The sequence below is a fragment of the Artemia franciscana genome, chromosome 7 (assembly GCF_032884065.1).
Source record: "Artemia franciscana chromosome 7, ASM3288406v1, whole genome shotgun sequence".
Classification (NCBI taxonomy): domain Eukaryota; kingdom Metazoa; phylum Arthropoda; class Branchiopoda; order Anostraca; family Artemiidae; genus Artemia; species Artemia franciscana.
In genome coordinates this window covers 37,206,017-37,223,190 of record NC_088869.1, presented here as the reverse complement: position 1 = coordinate 37,223,190, position 17,174 = coordinate 37,206,017, and the positions used below count along the sequence as shown (strand labels likewise).

General features: G+C 35.2%; 2 protein-coding genes across 6 annotated transcripts in view; one reads left to right on the top strand and one right to left on the bottom strand.

Annotated features, from left to right (window-relative positions):
• The window catches only part of LOC136029227 (pyruvate carboxylase, mitochondrial-like), a 37,846-nt gene extending 30,205 nt beyond the window's left edge, over nt 1–7,641 (bottom strand). The window contains exon 1 of the mRNA XM_065707438.1: nt 7,468–7,641. Coding sequence (XP_065563510.1) covers nt 7,468–7,597 — 130 coding nt within the window. The 5' untranslated portion in view covers nt 7,598–7,641. The remainder of the gene's footprint in view (nt 1–7,467) is intronic.
• LOC136029228 (uncharacterized) overlaps nt 1–17,174 on the top strand; it is a 497,253-nt gene that overhangs the window by 131,450 nt on the left and 348,629 nt on the right. The gene's annotated exons all lie outside the window — the stretch shown is intronic.

Genomic DNA, 17,174 nt, shown 5'->3' with positions numbered 1-17,174 from the left:
CATTCTTAAGATTACATGACCTGCAAAGGGGGGACGAGGGAACTTCGCCACTTGAATTAGGGATCTGATAAGAAAATGCCTGAAAATTTAGCCCATTTGAACCTGACCGAATTCTATGATAAATCTTGGAAAGGTGCTTACTTGGGAAAGGTGATAGGGTAGGATTCTTATTATTTATCAGTACCTCTGTAAGTCTCCAGCGGTAAATATCTCTAATGGGGATTGGTCTCCCACTTGGCTGGTCAATATTCAAAGCATTTTTTGCTATTTCATCTGCCTTATGGTTACCTATTATACCCGAGTGGCTTGGAATATACTGTATATGAGTTAAAATACCTTTTGAAGCAAAAATATCAATAATCCTAAGACAAAGAAATGTGTCAATATCCATCTTATTTTGAGAAGCTGACAAAAGAAGCTCAAGGCTTGACAAAGAGTCAGAATATATTATAATATTTTTAATATTAACGTTCATATATTCATTAACCATGAGGAAATCTAATGCCATGATTATGGCATTTAGCTCGGCAGACATTACAGATGAATTATCTTGTAATCTCTCTCCTAAAGCGATATTATGGGTTGGGAAGAATGCTCCGCTTGCCACTTTCTCATTCATTTTGGACCCATCTACAAAAATTTGGAAATGGTTTTTATAAGCAACATTATTTATCTCGGCAAATTTTTTCTGAATGAAGGAAATGGGGGTAAGTTCTTTGATCCACTTTGAGAAGTCAGTCCTTATTATGGGGGTTGACCAACTCCAAGGGGGGGGGTGGGGGAATGTGGGTGCAATAGATTTTACTGGCACTGGGAACTTCTTCTGGATATTTGCATATTCATTTGCAACGCCTCTAAACATAGATGGATTTCTTAACCAGTTATGCAGGGTATGAGAATCATTGGCCTCAATTTTCGTAAGGTACTTAATTAGTAGAGAACTTCTTCTTTCATTTATTGGTGATAGTCCACTCTCAGTAAGCAGAAACTTAGTTTTTGTTGGTTTCCTAAGACCAAATATAAGACGAATTATATCATTTTGCGTCGTTTCGATTTTTTGCATGTGGGTCTTAGCACAAGCACCATATACTATGAGGCCATAATCAATATGGGGTCTTACATATGATTTATAAAATTGGAGTAGTGTTTTCTCATTACAGCCCCAAGGTGTGGCTAGTAGCCTTTTAATTATTCTTATTTTTCTATAGCACTTTTTTATTGTATTTGTAATGTGGAGGTGGAAATTTAGTTTTTGGTCAAGTATGAGCCCTAGATAATTAATTTGATTGTCCTCTGGGATAAGTATTCCATTTAATGTTAGCCTAGCATCATAATGATTTCGCTTATGGTGGAATTGGATAATTTTTGACTTTGTGGGTGCAGTAGGTAAAATGGACTTTTGGGAGAACTTTTCAAATTGGAAAAGTGCATTTTGCAACTTTGAATGAGCAATCTCGAAGGTATTGCCAGTTGCCCATAATACCAGATCGTCAGCGTACTGTAGATTGGTATGTGGGAGGTTCATGTCCCACAGAAATAGTGAAAATAGGAGGCAGCTCAGGACTGCACCCTGTGGAAGGCCTTTGGTTATTGAAGTTTTGGGTGAAGAGGCTGAACCTACACAAACAATGAAACTTCGGTTTTCAATAAAGGATTTTATGAAGGATATAAGTTTGGGGGGTAGTCCAAGGACCTAAGTTTAACTAAGAGAATCTGGTGGTCAACATTATCATAAGCTCCTTCAAAATCTAGGAAAGCAGCAGTTAAGACATTATTTTTTGATAGGGATTCATTTATTGCATTTGTTAACACTATGAAAGCATCTGTTGATGAGTGGTGTTTCCTGAAGCCAGTTTGAGTATGAGGTATCAGATTATTCTTCTCAACAAACCATAGCAGCCGATGGTAAATCATTTTCTCCATTAATTTTCCCAGCACTGGGGTAATCATTATGGGTCTATATGACTGAGAGTCATGTTTAGGTTTGTTTTTCTTTAAAATTGGTATGAGAGATGAACATTTCCAGTTATTAGGGAATGTGGATGTAGCCCATGCATGGTTATAGCAATTTAGGAGCTCCTGTTTGTACAAAGGGGTAAGATTCTTTAACCATATAGGGTGTATATTATCATAGCTACTTGTAGCATTGGCCTTGATATGCTGTATAGCATTATTCAATTCATGTATTGAGAAGGGATGGTTTATATAATCTGAACCTGGTCAGGGCTGGTAAATAGGATTTGTCATGATTTGTGTGGTGATATTTTTGTTTTTTGATGTTAGCTTTTTTGAGAAAAGGGAGGCAAATAATTTTGTCTTATCAAAGTCATAATCATAGTAGGAATTCTCATGTATTAGTTCATACATAAGAGGGTTGGAGGATGTTTTTTTCCCACAGATTTTGCTTATAAGTCTATGTATTCTTGGCTCAGATGTTTCTCTGGAAAGATTATTTGCAAAATTATTCCAATAATTATATTTAGCATTAGTTATTGTTCTCTTGAGGTTAGCCTCTGCTTGTAATTTACTTAAATATGTGGCAGGGGATGGTTTTCTTAGGTATGCTCTCCTAGTTGCATTTTTTATTCTCCAAATAATTTGGCAATCTTTTGTCCACCATGCTTTAGGGGTGTGTTTAGGGATGGTTTTCCTAGGTGAATTTCTTGGGATAGCTTGATTAGCTGCATTTGTTAATATTGATGTCATAGCTTCAGCACACGTGTCAGCAGTTACAACTGAGGTATGAGATTTCTGGGTTAAACTTAGGACTTCTTCATTAAGCTTATTTCTAAACATGGTCCAATTTGCTTTGGTGTTGACATATTTAGGGATGTGTGGGAGAATGTTGGCTGGTTCATTTAAAGAGGATACTATTGCAAAATGGTCAGTGCATAGATTCTCAATTTTCTTAATATAAATTTTATTTAATATATTTATCGAAACAATTTGTAGGTCAATAGTTGAGAATTTGCCACTTTTGGGGTTAAAATATGTATTTAGATTAGGAGGGGTAGCAATTGCTAAATCGGCATTATTTGAAATCAATCTCTCAATAAGCTTACCAGCTTTATTTGCTGGCTTATCCCCCCACAGAAGACTGTGGGCATTAAAATCCCCACAGATGATTATGTTTTTTAGCATATTAGAATTAGTAATATAAGTGAAAAAATCCATGGCATCTGTAGTCTGGCCATTGGGGTTATAAAGATTTAATATGTATGTTTTTGTATTATTTATCCAGACAATGATACCAATAACATCAACATCATTTGAAGAATCTGGGAAATTAATACTGCAAAATTTAATATTATTATTTAAAATTATAGCTACGCCACCTCCTTTTCTCTGTGAAGACCTATCCTTTCTCAGGATAGTATATCCTGGAAGCTTTGTTTGTTGGTTATTAGTCAAATGGGTTTCTTGAAGGCAAGCAATATCAATGAAATTATTATTCATAAAAGATAAAAGTTCATTTAACTTATTTTCTGAAAGTGATCTTACATTCCACTGAAGTATTGAAATATGCTGCTTTGTTGTTTTAATTTTCATTTTGCTGTGTATCAATCTTTAGCTTTGCTAGGAGCAGAGCAAGATCTTTTTTTGCTTGGATATGCATGTGATTGGGTAGGTACAATTTTGCCAATTCGCTTATTATTTTTGCTTTTTGTGGTTGTTTTAGGTTCATTGACTGTACTGCATTAGAATTTAGTATAAATAGGCACATGTTAGGTGTTAATTCATTTGGATTTTCATCTGGCTTTTTGTTGATAATTTGATTAATACCCGTTAATACTTCTGATTCATTACTACTTGGGAGAGGTGGCCATTCTGATCTTCTATCATTACCTGTAGAGGCTAGAAGGTTTGTCCAGGGTGAATCTCTCTTATAGGAATGTGAGCTTGGTTGCTTTGAGGAAGGAGTCTTATTGGGGGTGCTTGAAGCTTTTGGTAGAATGGTTGGTCTGTGGGTGAGAGGGTTGGGTGGTTTCATAAAGTTTTTGGTCAAGTGTGATTGAGCTGCATTTGCTTCCATTGCTGCAAAAGGGTAAGGTATGTTTTTTTCTGTTGCTATTTGGAGTGTTAGTGCTTGTTTTTTATATACAGGGCATAAAGTTTTATTAGTAGAAACGTGGGGACCATTGCAGTTGATACATTTTGGCTGATTGTTTTTACAATTTGTCATTCCAGTGGGGTGGGAGTTTTTACAAGAATTGCATTCATGTAATGTTTCACTGCATGTGTTTTTTGTGTGTCCTAGTCTTAGACATTTTTGGCATTGGATAGGTTTTGGCTTGTAGGGCTTGTGGGGTTTCCTTTGTCCAAATAGGAATATCTGATCCAGGTTATTATTTTCTTCTCTTAGTGTGAATAAGAAAGACTTGCTTAACTTTTGGCCATGGGCATCTGGTTTACCCAATTGGGTTACATCAGCTACTGAGATTGGGTTACCAGTTCTGTCAGAGAGTCCTTCTTTTAGATCCTGAATAGGAATTTCTGGAGGGATGTTATACACTACTATTTTAGTTGGGTTTTGGTTTGGGGTCCAGAGAACAGATTTTATTGGTATGTTAAGAAGAGATTTTGAATTCTGTAATATATCTGCTGATTTAGAATCTTGAAGGGCTATTAGCAGAGATCCATCATGGTTAATGTTTAATGAAAACATTGATTTTAACATTTTAAAGATTGCAACCCTCAAGAGAGCTATCTTTTTTATCTCAAATGGGGTATCTGGAGTGATTTTTAAGTAAATTCCAAGGTTTTGTGAGGGGAATGTTGGATCATGGGGAGGGGTATTATTTTTGATTGGTGAAATCTTTTTCCTTTTTTTTGAGTTTCTTGATAGGACCTCTTGAAATTCATTTTCAGTCTCATCCTGTATTGTGACATATGCCCCGACTTCCACCATTGTATTATTCAATGACCCCTCATGTGAGCTTTGAGAAAGTTGATTTGACCAGCCAAGGGGTTGAATGTTTTCAGTGGTACTTGGGGTAGGGTCTGGGGGATTTTTTTGGGTGGTGTTCTATGCATTGCCTATTAGAATAAGCTTTAATACAAATAAAAAGAAGAAGAGAAAAATTGATATTATAAAACCAGACTGTCTGCCACTCTTTCAAAGGGAGGACTTCACCATCCACAAAAAAAAACACTACAGTGTTGTCTAGAAGATGGTTTGGTATAAGATTGGTTCAACTGACTGCTGATAAATCTAGGTAAATATCACAAGAACTTTTATTATAAATTTCTTAAAGCGTTGCTGTTGTTGATTATTGTAGGGAACTGTCTTATGAAAGAAAAATCCCTATTGTTCTTCTTGTTTATGTTTATGATGGAAAGACAATGTGATCTTAGTTGCTATTTAGGTTTGAATTTTGGTCACAATTCTCTAGGAAAGGCTCTTCAAACACAAGGGCTCCTGAATTTGGTGAGGTGTATTTCTAAAGAGCTTCAAAACTTCACTGTAAACAGCAAAGGTTGAGGATTGGGTCTCTTCATATAAAGAACAATTTCTGTTTGTTTAAAATGTTGCTCCTTACTTTCAACTGAAAAACTCATGTTTTTTATTTAGTTCCCACTAGCTTTGTCACTTCACCAGCTACAATGAACCATTTCTGAATAAACATTTTTACAACTTTTGGCATTGTTAAAAAAAAAATTATCAGTACAAACTAAAGATGACCCTTACGCATTGGTTTGACAGAACAGTCCCTTAACTAATTGTGTACTAGCATGGTGAATAACATTGGTGAAATAATGTGTTTTGAAGTAATAATGTGTTTACTAAAAATAAAAATTGGTATCTATTATTGGTAAAAGCATTCTATTCCAAAGCTTTGACTTGATGCAGCTCATCATGGAAAAAGCTCTGCAGCTGCATTTCTAATAGGCAAACTAAGCAACAACAATGCCCAATGCCCACTTTGTCAAATCTTCAAAACCAGCTTCTTAATAGGGTTACTAAATTAAGATATTTGAACCAAGAACTCAGAGAAGTCTTTTGGAAGTTCTCCACTGGAATGTTTATTCAAGTTCAGCTCAAGCAAGCCAACTGGATCTCAATATTGTTAAATTTAGTCATTCATATAACACTAAGACATAGCTCAGCAAATTTGTTCTACCTGAGAGAAACATCTTGCTGGAGAGAGAATTCTCAGTTTCAGAGGAGACTCAATGGCAAGAGGAAATAATTTCAAAACTGACTTTGCAGAAGTTTTGAGAAAGCTATGACAAACAAGCCTTTATTTCCTCCTTTGGCTGAGTTAAGAAATAAACAAAAATCCAAAGTCTACTTGGTCAAGAGGGAGGCAATGAACCAAAAAGTCAAGTTGATATTTAGAGACAACAATGACAGCCAAAGGATCTTACAGAAGGTGCAAATTACCAAATCTTTCAGCTCCTGAAACAGCTGAAACTGTTCTGTATTGGAATTTTGAAAAATCAAGTTTAACCTCTGAGGGTTGACCAATAGTGTTTTCAAAAAGATAATATATGCTATAATGGGTTGTCTTTGTCACTGTATATGTTGTATAAAATCCTTGCAGTGTAGAATCACTTCTTTTTCTTTAGCAATGCAGAGGCATGTGGTGAGTTCATGCTACTGTTCATTAACTCTACAGACTGCAGCATATCACAATAACCAGTGAGCATTAAAAGGGGCAACATTTTTGAGGGGGGAATTTTTTTTTGTGATTCATTAGCTTATATTTTTCACATAAGGCTTCTCTTTGCAATGGGTTTATTCTAAACCATTTATAGGTTTCTGCAAGCAAAAGTTCAATGTTGCTTGGCAAATTGTCAACAGCCTAAGAAACACATAGGCCTAACTGTAGAAAATGGCATACAAACTTGAAAAGCTGAAGATGGGGTAGCTCCTCTGCTCTAAGCAATATATATAGAACCTTATAAATTGGGATTGAGCAAGCAAAGTTGTGAAGCTGAAAACAATTTTGTTGTAGGCCTAGGCTGGTAAATTTACTTCATTCAAGCAGAAGAACTTTTTTGTAAGGTTTCACTTTTATAACATAGCCTATATATTTTTAAAGGTCATCAAAGCTCAGGGCCATCTAGAGGGAGAGGGAGTGGAGGTAGGCAACTTCAAAATACCTTCCCAGGACATACTTTAGCCTGTAGACCCATCCCTGAAAGTTTCATTTTCCTAACCTAACCCCTTTCTGAGATAGCAAGAAGTCACTAAACTAGAATTTTACCATAAACTGATACCTTTTGTTATTTCAAGCTTATTAGCCTACTTAACTTTGAAGAGGCTAAATATTAAAGACCTGAATAAGCCAAAATTGAGGCTAGCCAATTCTTAAAAGTTTAGTACAACAATTTCAACACTTTTGGAACTAACTAAAACCTCACAATCAATAATTTTAATGTTTGTCCAGAAAACAACCGTCTACCCCTAAGTTTTAGAGAATAGGCCTGGATCAGCCCATACAATAAATCTCAGCAGCTAACCTCTGTTTGCTACCAAAATACTCTTAATTGGCTGAGTCTTATGAATTTCTGATGAAAATCTCCTAGCTCCATGTCGAAACAGTGTGAAGTTGAGCCTTCTAGGTCTAGTAAGCAAAAGTCCTCCAACCATTCTATTGAAGTTAAGAGCCTTAAGCTACTTCTTCAATGGGTTATTCTAAAAATTGCAACAAGAAACAAACATTCCATAGTGCCGACAAATATGAAGGCCGGTTTTCATTCATGCATGCTATAGGCATGAAAAACTAAGGGTAGACGAGCACAGGTACCAAATTGATTGGTATGGTAAAGTAATTCTAGTTGAACTTGTGCATTGAATAAATTTTCGTCTGTGGTTTTCGTTCAGTATTTTACCTGGTTACCTGGGATTGCTATGTCACGCCAAAAAGGCCGTTTTTGTGTGATCCGTCAAGTTCCCTCCTTTTCAAACAGTTCGTGGTAACGAACTGTTTGGGATTTCGATGCTAAAACGTGGAATTTCGATGCTAAAAGATATATCAAAAGAATTGGATTTTTATGCTGATTTCAAATAAATAAGCTTTATCAAATTTACTCTTATTCATCAAAAGTTACGAGCCTGAGAAAATTTGCCTTATTTTGGAAAATACGGGGAAACATCCTCTAAAAGTCATAGGATCGTAACGAAAATCACACCGTCGCATTCAGCGTATCAGAGAACCCTACAGAAAAAATTTCAAGGTCCAATTTACAAAAATGTGGGATTTCGTATTTTTTGCCAGAAGACTAATCACGGGTGCGTGTTTATTTGTTTGTTTATTTTTTTCCCAGGGGTCATCGTATCGACCAAGTGGCCCTAGAGTGTTGCAAGAGGGCTCATTCTAACGGAAATGAAAAGTTCTAGTGCCTTTTTTAAGTGACCAAAAAATTGGAGGGCACCTAGGCCCCCTCCCACGCTCATTTTTTCCCAAAGTCAACGGATCAAAATTTTGAGATAGCCATTTTGTTCCGCATAGTCGAAAATCATAATAAATATGTCTTTGGGGATGACTTACCCCCCGCAGTCCCTGGGGGAGGGGCTGCAAGTTACTAACTTTGACCAATGTTTACATACAGTAATGGTTATTGGAAAGTGTACCGACGTTTTCAGGGGGATTTTTTTGTTTGGGTGTGGGGTTCAGGGGAGGGGGCTATATGGGAGGATCTTTCCTTGGAGGAATATTTTTTGGGGGAAGAGAAATTCAATGAAAAGGGCGCAGGATTTTCTAACATTACTATTAAAAAAAACAAACAATGAAAATATAAACATGAAAAAGTTTTTTCAATTGAAAGTAAGGAGAAGCGTCATAACTTAAAAGGAACAGAGATTATTACGCATATGAGGGGTTCTAAAAGTACTTCAGCATAAAGAGCGAGGTATTTAGAAGGAGATAAATACTTCGCTCTTTACGCTAAATTATTTTTAGTAATTTCAACTATTTATTCTACAGCCTTTCTGATTCAGGGGTCATTCTTAAAGAATTGGGACAAAACTTAAGATTTAGTGTGAAGAGCGAGGTATTAACGAGGGGACAGACCCCCTCATATATATAATCAAAAATATAAGAATATAAAAGTTTGTTACGTAAGCTAATTCTTAAGTTACGTATATTTTTTACTAATAAAAACGTTCGTTAAAAATTAAAAGTTCTAGTTGCCTTTATAAGTAACCGAAAAATTGGAGGGCAACTAGGCCTCTTTCCCCACCCCTTATTTCTCAAAATCGTCTGGTCAAAACTAAGAGAAAGCCATTTAGCCAAAAAAATAATTAATAGCAAATTTCATTTTAATAATTTATGTACGGAAAGCCAAAATCAGACATGCATTAATTCAAAAACTTTCAGAAATGAAATAAAAAAAACAAGTTTTTTGAAATGAAAGTAAGGAGCGACATTAAAACTTAAAACGAACAGAAATTACAATTTATATGAAAGGGGCTTTTCCTCCTCGACACCCCGCTCCTTACGCTAAAGTTTGATTCTTTCTCACAACTCTACTTTTTAAAACAATGAAAACTTTAGCGTAAAGAGCGGGGTGTCGAGTTGCCTTTTTGTAGTAAATCTGTAAAGAGCGAGGTACTGGCGAGTGGGCAAACCCCCTCATATATGCAATAAAAAAATGAGATTACAAAAGTTCTTTACGTAAGCTAATTTATAAGTTACGTAAATCTTTTACTAATAAAAAGATTCGTAAAAAATTAAAAGTTCTAGTTGCCTTTTTAATTAACCAAAAAATCGGAGGGCAACTAGGCTTCCTCCCCCACTCTTTTTTCCTCAAAATCATTCGATCAAAAGTATGAGAAAGGCATTTAGCCAAAAAAAAAAAAAAAAAATGCAAATTTCGTTTTAATTATTCCTCTGCGGAGAGCCAAAATCAAAACATGCATTGATTCAAAAACGTTCGGAAATCAAATAAAAAAAAACACGTTTTTTAAACTGAAAGTAAGGAGCGACATTAAAAGTTAAAACGAACAGAAATTACTTCGTATGTAAAAGAGGCTGCTTCCTCATCAACGCTTCGCTCTTTACGCTACAGTTTTTTACTGTTTTAAAAAGAAGAATTGAGAGAAAGAGTCAAACTTTAGCGTAAAGAGCGGGGCGTTGATGAGGAAGTAGCCTCTTTCGTATACGAAGTAATTTATGTTCGTTTTAAGTTTTAATGTCGCTCCTTACTTTCAGTTAAAAAAACTTTTTTTTATTTAATTTTTGCTAAAAGCTTATGCATCAGAATGGTCCTATGCTGGGATGAAATATTTTTACTGAGCTGTTTGAAATCACATCCGTTATCTTAAACTGAATGTTTTTTAGATCCATAAATTGCAAGTAAATAAGAAACTATGGGCATAGCTAGCCTGGGCTAATTCATGTTAGCTCTTTGAATATATTCCTTAGGTTATAGATATTGATTTAGCCTGTTCCTATCCGTGTGCTGTTTCAATGTCTGCAATGCCTCGCAGCTATTGGGGTGTTGCAGCATGATATTGCGCTTGAACAGCTGCAGTGAACTGTTTCTGATCGAAGATTTTTGTGGTTTTTATACATCCACCATCTGTAAGCCTCTCTCTCAGTAGCTTGAACATCCTTTTTGTTTTGTTTTGGAAACTACAGTCTGTATTAAATTATATGTACCTAAGCTATTGAATAGTGTATCTATGCCATCTCAGGAGCAGCTTAGAAGATCAGCTTAAAATGCCAAGGGGGTTTTTGTAGCCAATCAAACATAAATTTTTGCATTAGTTTCTATGCATTAGAGCTATCAAAATAGCAAATGGGAAGCCCTTTGGAAACGATGGGTTAGGATTGAACTGAAACTTTGGAACATCCAAGGAAAGATTAGGCAAATGCAACAAGGGCCCGAAACTTCATGCCTCTTATTTACATAAAATTGTTAGAACTTTTAGCAATAAGCCCCTAGTGGAGTTTTGAATCTATTTATGGTTAATAGATCAGGGACCCAGAGAGTTTTTGGGGAAGGTATAGAAAATGTGAATGCTATATTTAGGGAAAGGAACAAGAGTGACAAAAGATCTTCGTCTTTTAAATTTTGATTCGTCCGAAAAAGGACCAAAATATTTTTTGAAAGCTTAAAACTTTTATCTATAAGCCGTTGGGCTAGAGGAAGTCTTGTGCATAGAAAAAAACATGGAAAAATTGCCTTCCTTGAATATGGACTCAGAATTTATTTTTCTGACAACCAAGAGCTTATGGATGGGATATTGTTTATGATTACAGCCTAAAAAATAGAGACATTTTGACGCAAATAAAACACATCTTATACTCGGTCTCTCTAGTAAGCTTGAAATTGACGTTGATGACTTTTCAGCAATGTAATACCCTATAAAAAACAAGTTGATATTTAATTTAGGCCGCATACAGGGGGGGGGAATGATTTTATTGTATCAATACTGTATTCCGAAATTCTAATAAGAGTATTATATTTGCTTAAAAATAGACTGTAGCACAACTGCTATACTATTTCCTCCAACAGTGGCTTTGTTTGGAAGGAGAGGCAAAAGGGAGGAAGTTGCCCACCCTTCAATAACTCGGAAAAAACATAATTTGTTAAGCAACTTTAAAAAGGTAAGCAACTTTAAAACTGTTGCTCGTTTTAGGTTTTCAACTATGACCTTTACTTCAAAAATATGTTGTTTTTTTATCCATGCTTGTTTTTAATCCAAAAATGTAAAAAAAAAACAGGGGTCTATTAGATTTCCTAATATTTATCAAACCTGTTTCCTTGATATTTAAGGTTCTTTTACCTCCTAATATCTATCAGTTTGAGATTAGATTTTCTTGTTTTGAAACTATCAAAAGTGGATATTTCAATTCACGTTTTTCGTCTTTTAAAACTTTTTTTCTCTTTTAAAAAAATTAGCTTTGGAGTTTGACGAAAATTTAAGAGTAATCAATAATACTTTTGGTGATATTATTTTTGAATTCATCAATATCGTTACTGATGTGTGGAACCATAACATCCGATTTATCATTCTATGGCTTCAATAATCCTTGTTAAATATAATACAGTTTAAGGTAACACACTGCAATAAATGAGAAGTTAAAATGAGAAAGGCCGATATTTATGAAAATCGTAGAAGTCATTGAAATAAAGATCTCTGGCATGGATTGCTCCAAGGCTCAGATGGATTTTCAAATCTTTAACCAACGAAATTTAACAAATATGGCAAAAATTATCTTGAACTAAGACAGAAATAGAGTCATAGACGAAAAAAGACGTTAGATATGCAGTGAATATAATTTCCTGAATGAAAAAAAAAATGAAAAAGAAGGTATGACTTAGTTGTTTTTATAATAATAATTATACAAGAGTGATATAGGTAAAATTGGTTGTAGTTTGGTCATGGAAGATTGTAGGAGGGGGGATTCTCTCCAGAAATTATCTAATTGTCTTAACTTTCAATTCCAATATGAAATTGAAAATCCAATATAGCTTGAAGTTTACTTAATCAAACAGTTCGTGGTAACGAACTGTAGTAAGGAGCGACCCGGCTCAATAGTAAACGAAACTCTAAAAAACGGAATTTCGATACTAAAAGACATATCAAAAGAATCGGATTTTTATGCTGATTTTAAATATATAAATTTCATCAAATTTAGTCTTTGTCATCAAAAGTTACGAGCCTGAGAAAATTTGCCTTATTTCGGAAAATAGGGGGTAACACCCCCTAAAAGTCATAGGATCTTAACGAAAATTACACCATCGCATTCAGCGTATCAGAGAACCCTATAAAAAAATTCCAAGGTCCAATCTACAAAAATGTGGAATTTCGTATTTTTTGCCAGAAGACAAATCACGGGTGCGTGTTTATTTGTTTTTTTTTTTTTTTTTTTTTTTTCCCCAGGGGTCATCGTATCGACCAAGTGGTCCTAGAGTGTTGAAAGAGGGCTCATTCTAACGGAAATGACAAGTTCTAGTGCCCTTTCTAAGTGACCAAAAAGTTAGAGGGCACCTAGGCCCCCTCCCACGCTCCTTTTTTTCCCAAAGTCAACGGATCAAAATTTTGAGATAGCCATTTTGTTCTTCATAGTCGAAAACCATAATAACTATGTCTTTGGGGATGACTTACCCCACAGTCCCTGGGGGAGGGGCTGCAAGTTACAAACTTTGACCAATGTTTACATACAGTAATGGTTACTGGGAAGTGTACCGACGTTATCAGGGGGATTTTTTTGGTTTGGATGTGGGGTTCAGGGGAGGGGGCTATATGGGAGGATCTTTCCTTGGAGGAGTATTTCATGGGGGAAGAGAAATTCAATGAAAAGGGCGCAGGATTTTCTAGCATTACTAGAAAAAAAAAATGAAAATATAAACATGGAAAAGTTTTTTCAACTGAAAGTAAGGAGAAGCATTAAAACTTAAAACGAACAGAGATTATTACGCATATGAAGGGTTCTAAAAATACTTTAGCATAAAGAGCGAGGTATTTAGGAGGAGATAAATACTTCGCTCTTTATGCTAAAAAAATTTTAAATAATTTCAACTATTTATTCTACGGCTTTTCTGATTTAGGGGTCATTCTTAAAGAATTGGGATAAAACGTAACGTAAGTTACGTAAGTTATGTACGTTTGTTACGTAAGTTAATTCTTATGTTACGTTTTTTTTTACTAATAAAAGTGTTCGTTAAAAATTAAAAGATCTAGTTGCCTTTTTGAGTAACCGAAAAATTGGAGGGCAACTAGACCTCCTTCCCCACCCCTTATTTCTCAAAATCGTCTGATCAAAACTAAGAGAAGGCCATTTAGCCAAAAAAAGAATTAATATGCAAATTTCATTTTAGTAATTTATGTACGGAGAGCCGAAATCAGACATGCATTAATTCAAAAACTTTCAGAAATTAAGTAAAAAAAAACAAGTTTTTTTAAATGAAAGTAAGGAGCGACATTAAAACTTAAAACAAACAGAAATTACTCCGTATATGAAAGGGGCTTTTCCTCCTCGACACCCCGCTCCTTGCGCTAAAGTTTGATTCTTTCTCGCAACTCTACTTTTTAAAACAATAAAAAACTTTAGCGTAAGGAGCGGGGTGTCGAGGAGGAAAAGCCCCTTTCATATACGGAGTAATTTCTGTTCGTTTTAAGTTTTAATGTCGCTCCTTACTTTCATTTAAAAAAACTTGTTCTTTTTTTATTTAATTATAACTGGAACGCCTTATGACTGCTTATTAAGTCCTGTTCCTTACGTTTTGATTCACATACATACCCCTAGATGGGTGACTGCCTCTATGTATAATACCATGCTGACTTCCCGCTATTTTCGGTTTTCTACCAAAGATAGAAAAGAAAGCTAGATTTGGTTTTATGATTCTTTATTTATTGTATGCCGTTTCCCAAATAACGGGCCATTGAGCCCTTTGGGATATTGTTTTTATTATTGTTATTTTATGAAAATAAATAGAACTTGAACTTGAACTAAATATTTCTTTTAACCAGCTCAAAAGAAGAATTGAAAAAAACGTATTATAGTTTTTTGTTGAAATTAAATACGTTCCACAGAATGCCAGTGCTACTTGTGGGCCATTTATATCTACATCAGCATGTTGTACTAAATGTCTGCTGCAAATAGGATAAGGCGAATTCGAAAAATATATGTATATTTTTTTCAATGTTTCGAAATTATTGAAAATTCCCGAAGTTTTCAATATTCGGGAAGGAGCACCCACCTTCCCGAAACGTATACCCCCTCATACTCTGATTTACGCAAGGAAAATATTTTCTGTAATTTTTCTAAAATTAGCTTTTTTAAGCAAAATCAAAAAGGGGAAGCTGGCGTCAATTTTTCTCTTGTAATCGGCATCTCTGACAATTTTTAAGTTATGTTAGGTTTCTGCCACAATGCAGCCAAAACTTGCTCAGATTTTCTGGATTTTCTGGATTTTCTGGATAATCTACATTCCTTTCAATCAGAAGAGTTTTTTTTATTAAACTGTTAAATCATATCCCAGTATTAGCTTATAATTGTGGTCTAAGGGACCCTGAATTGCCCCAGAAAACTTTCAAGTTTAAATAGGGATAAATTGTTTTGATTGATAGTGACAAATTTCAGAAAAGATACTAGATATTTTGGTCACATATGCAGTGATCGTCATCAGTAGTAATACTAGTGATAGTAATATATTATAGTAGTAAGTAGTATTCGGCTACTACTGATGACGGTCACTGCATATATGACTGAAATAGCTAGTATTTTTTGTAAGATTTATAACTTTCTATTAAAAGAATTAATCCCCATTTGAACCTTTTACTTATTGAACTGCTCCAAAAACGTAAAGCTCTAGACAAATTAGGTTGTGGCACAATAGTATCATATGGGACAGTACAAGAGCTTTTTCAAAAATACAATATTGTATCCTGTCATTGATGTTCTAGCTATAGAGATAGAAAGCAGGCTGGAAGAGAACAGTTTGGATATTTCGAACAACTGAAGTGTAATGCTAGATGCAAACGAAATAAACAAAGACACTGTAAGCTATGTATGTGAATACTAAAGGTTCGATTTTGAATTATGTATGTCTGTGCTACGCTGTCTTTAAAGAGTTGAGAATACAAAAAACAAAAACAAACTAGAACGAGCATCTGTGTTTGCTGAAAAATGTTTGAAATGTGCGTTTCCTATAACATTTGATCGATTCAAATTGTACTTTGATATTCCTATGAACTTGGGGTTGTGTAAAAAGTTTGTTTCTTGCCTTTGCTGGTTGAAAGCGGACTGCCCCAACACCGTAAGACAAAAAAGGCTACCTTCACTTGGGAGAGGGTGCATTCTAAGGAAACTTAAAGCTCTAGTGCACTTTTATGGGACCAACATTAATTGGGGATCAACTAGCCCCCGTCTCACGCCCTTTTCCCTAAAGTGATCCGGTGAAAATTGAGTCAGTCATTTTGTTCAGCATAGTTGAAGGATCCAATAACTATGTCTTTAGGAGTAAAAATGACCCCAACAGTCCGTAGGTAAAGGGCTGTATCTTATGAAATTTGCCTATTGCTTACACATTGAATTTTTTGTCGTGAAGTATACTGACTTTGGGGGGCATTCTGTAGTTTGGGTTGGTTTCCACAGGGATAATTTTCTGTTGGGAGGGAAATTTCCGTAGAGTGAGCTTTCCAGGGGGAATTTTACACTGGGGGGATTTGACAGAATTTCTATACGAAATTATTTTAATTATCTTACTTTCTCTTTACCAACTCAATTTTTCATGTGGGGATGTTCCGGGTGAATTATCCAGGGGCTATTTCCAGCGTGTTTGGATTTTTGGGAAAACATTTCCAAGGAAGGACTTCCAGAGTGATAACGAAAACGATAAGAAATTCGAATCTTTTTCAAATGAAAGTATACTAAGGAGAATTTTTCAGGCTGAATTGTCCGCAAGAAATCTTGTGGGGGGATTTCAGCAAGGATTGGACTGTCGGGAAGAAATTCTACCGGGGTTGGTGTATCTAAGAGGGAAGAAATTTTCACGGAGGTGTTTTCTGTGATAGAAAGGGGTTTTTCATGGATTAGAAGTTAAATAAAAAACAAGCTTATTTGACAGAAAGTAATGAGTAATATTGAAACTCAAAACGATCAGAAATTATTCTGTATATTAAAGGTATTGAGCCGAGTTACTCCATGCCTACATTTCTTTACCACGCAATTTTTTGGCTCACTGGTTATGAAAACTGGTTACTAAACTATCTCAAACAGGGAATAAATGAAATATTACGAGTTTTGGAAAACCAGTTATCTTTTCAAAAAGGACTTCAATGAACATTTTGCCATGTGGGGAATTTTCTTTATTATTTAAAAAGTAGCCCTATCTGCATTCAGGCTGTCAAAGAGCATAACTTTTATACTTCAGGCATGGCTAAGGGTATTAGCTCAAAGCTTTTAGGGTATGTTAAGGGGATGTTGAAGTAAATCAAAAAACACTACTTGCAGCTAGGTCCCAAAAGGGTTCATTTGCAAAATTCTGAAAAAATTGCCTGTTTCTCAAAAAGGGAGTACCTCCCTCTAAAACTCAAGGCTCCTGTTAAATTTTCGGGCTCCTACATATAAAAAATGTGGGATTTCGCATATTTTGCCAGAAGAAAGATCACGGATGCGTGTTTTTTCCTTTTTTTTTAATTCTCATGGGTGATTGTATCAAGATATTGGCCCTAAAAGACCGAGAGAGAGTGCATTCGAACAGAAATTAAA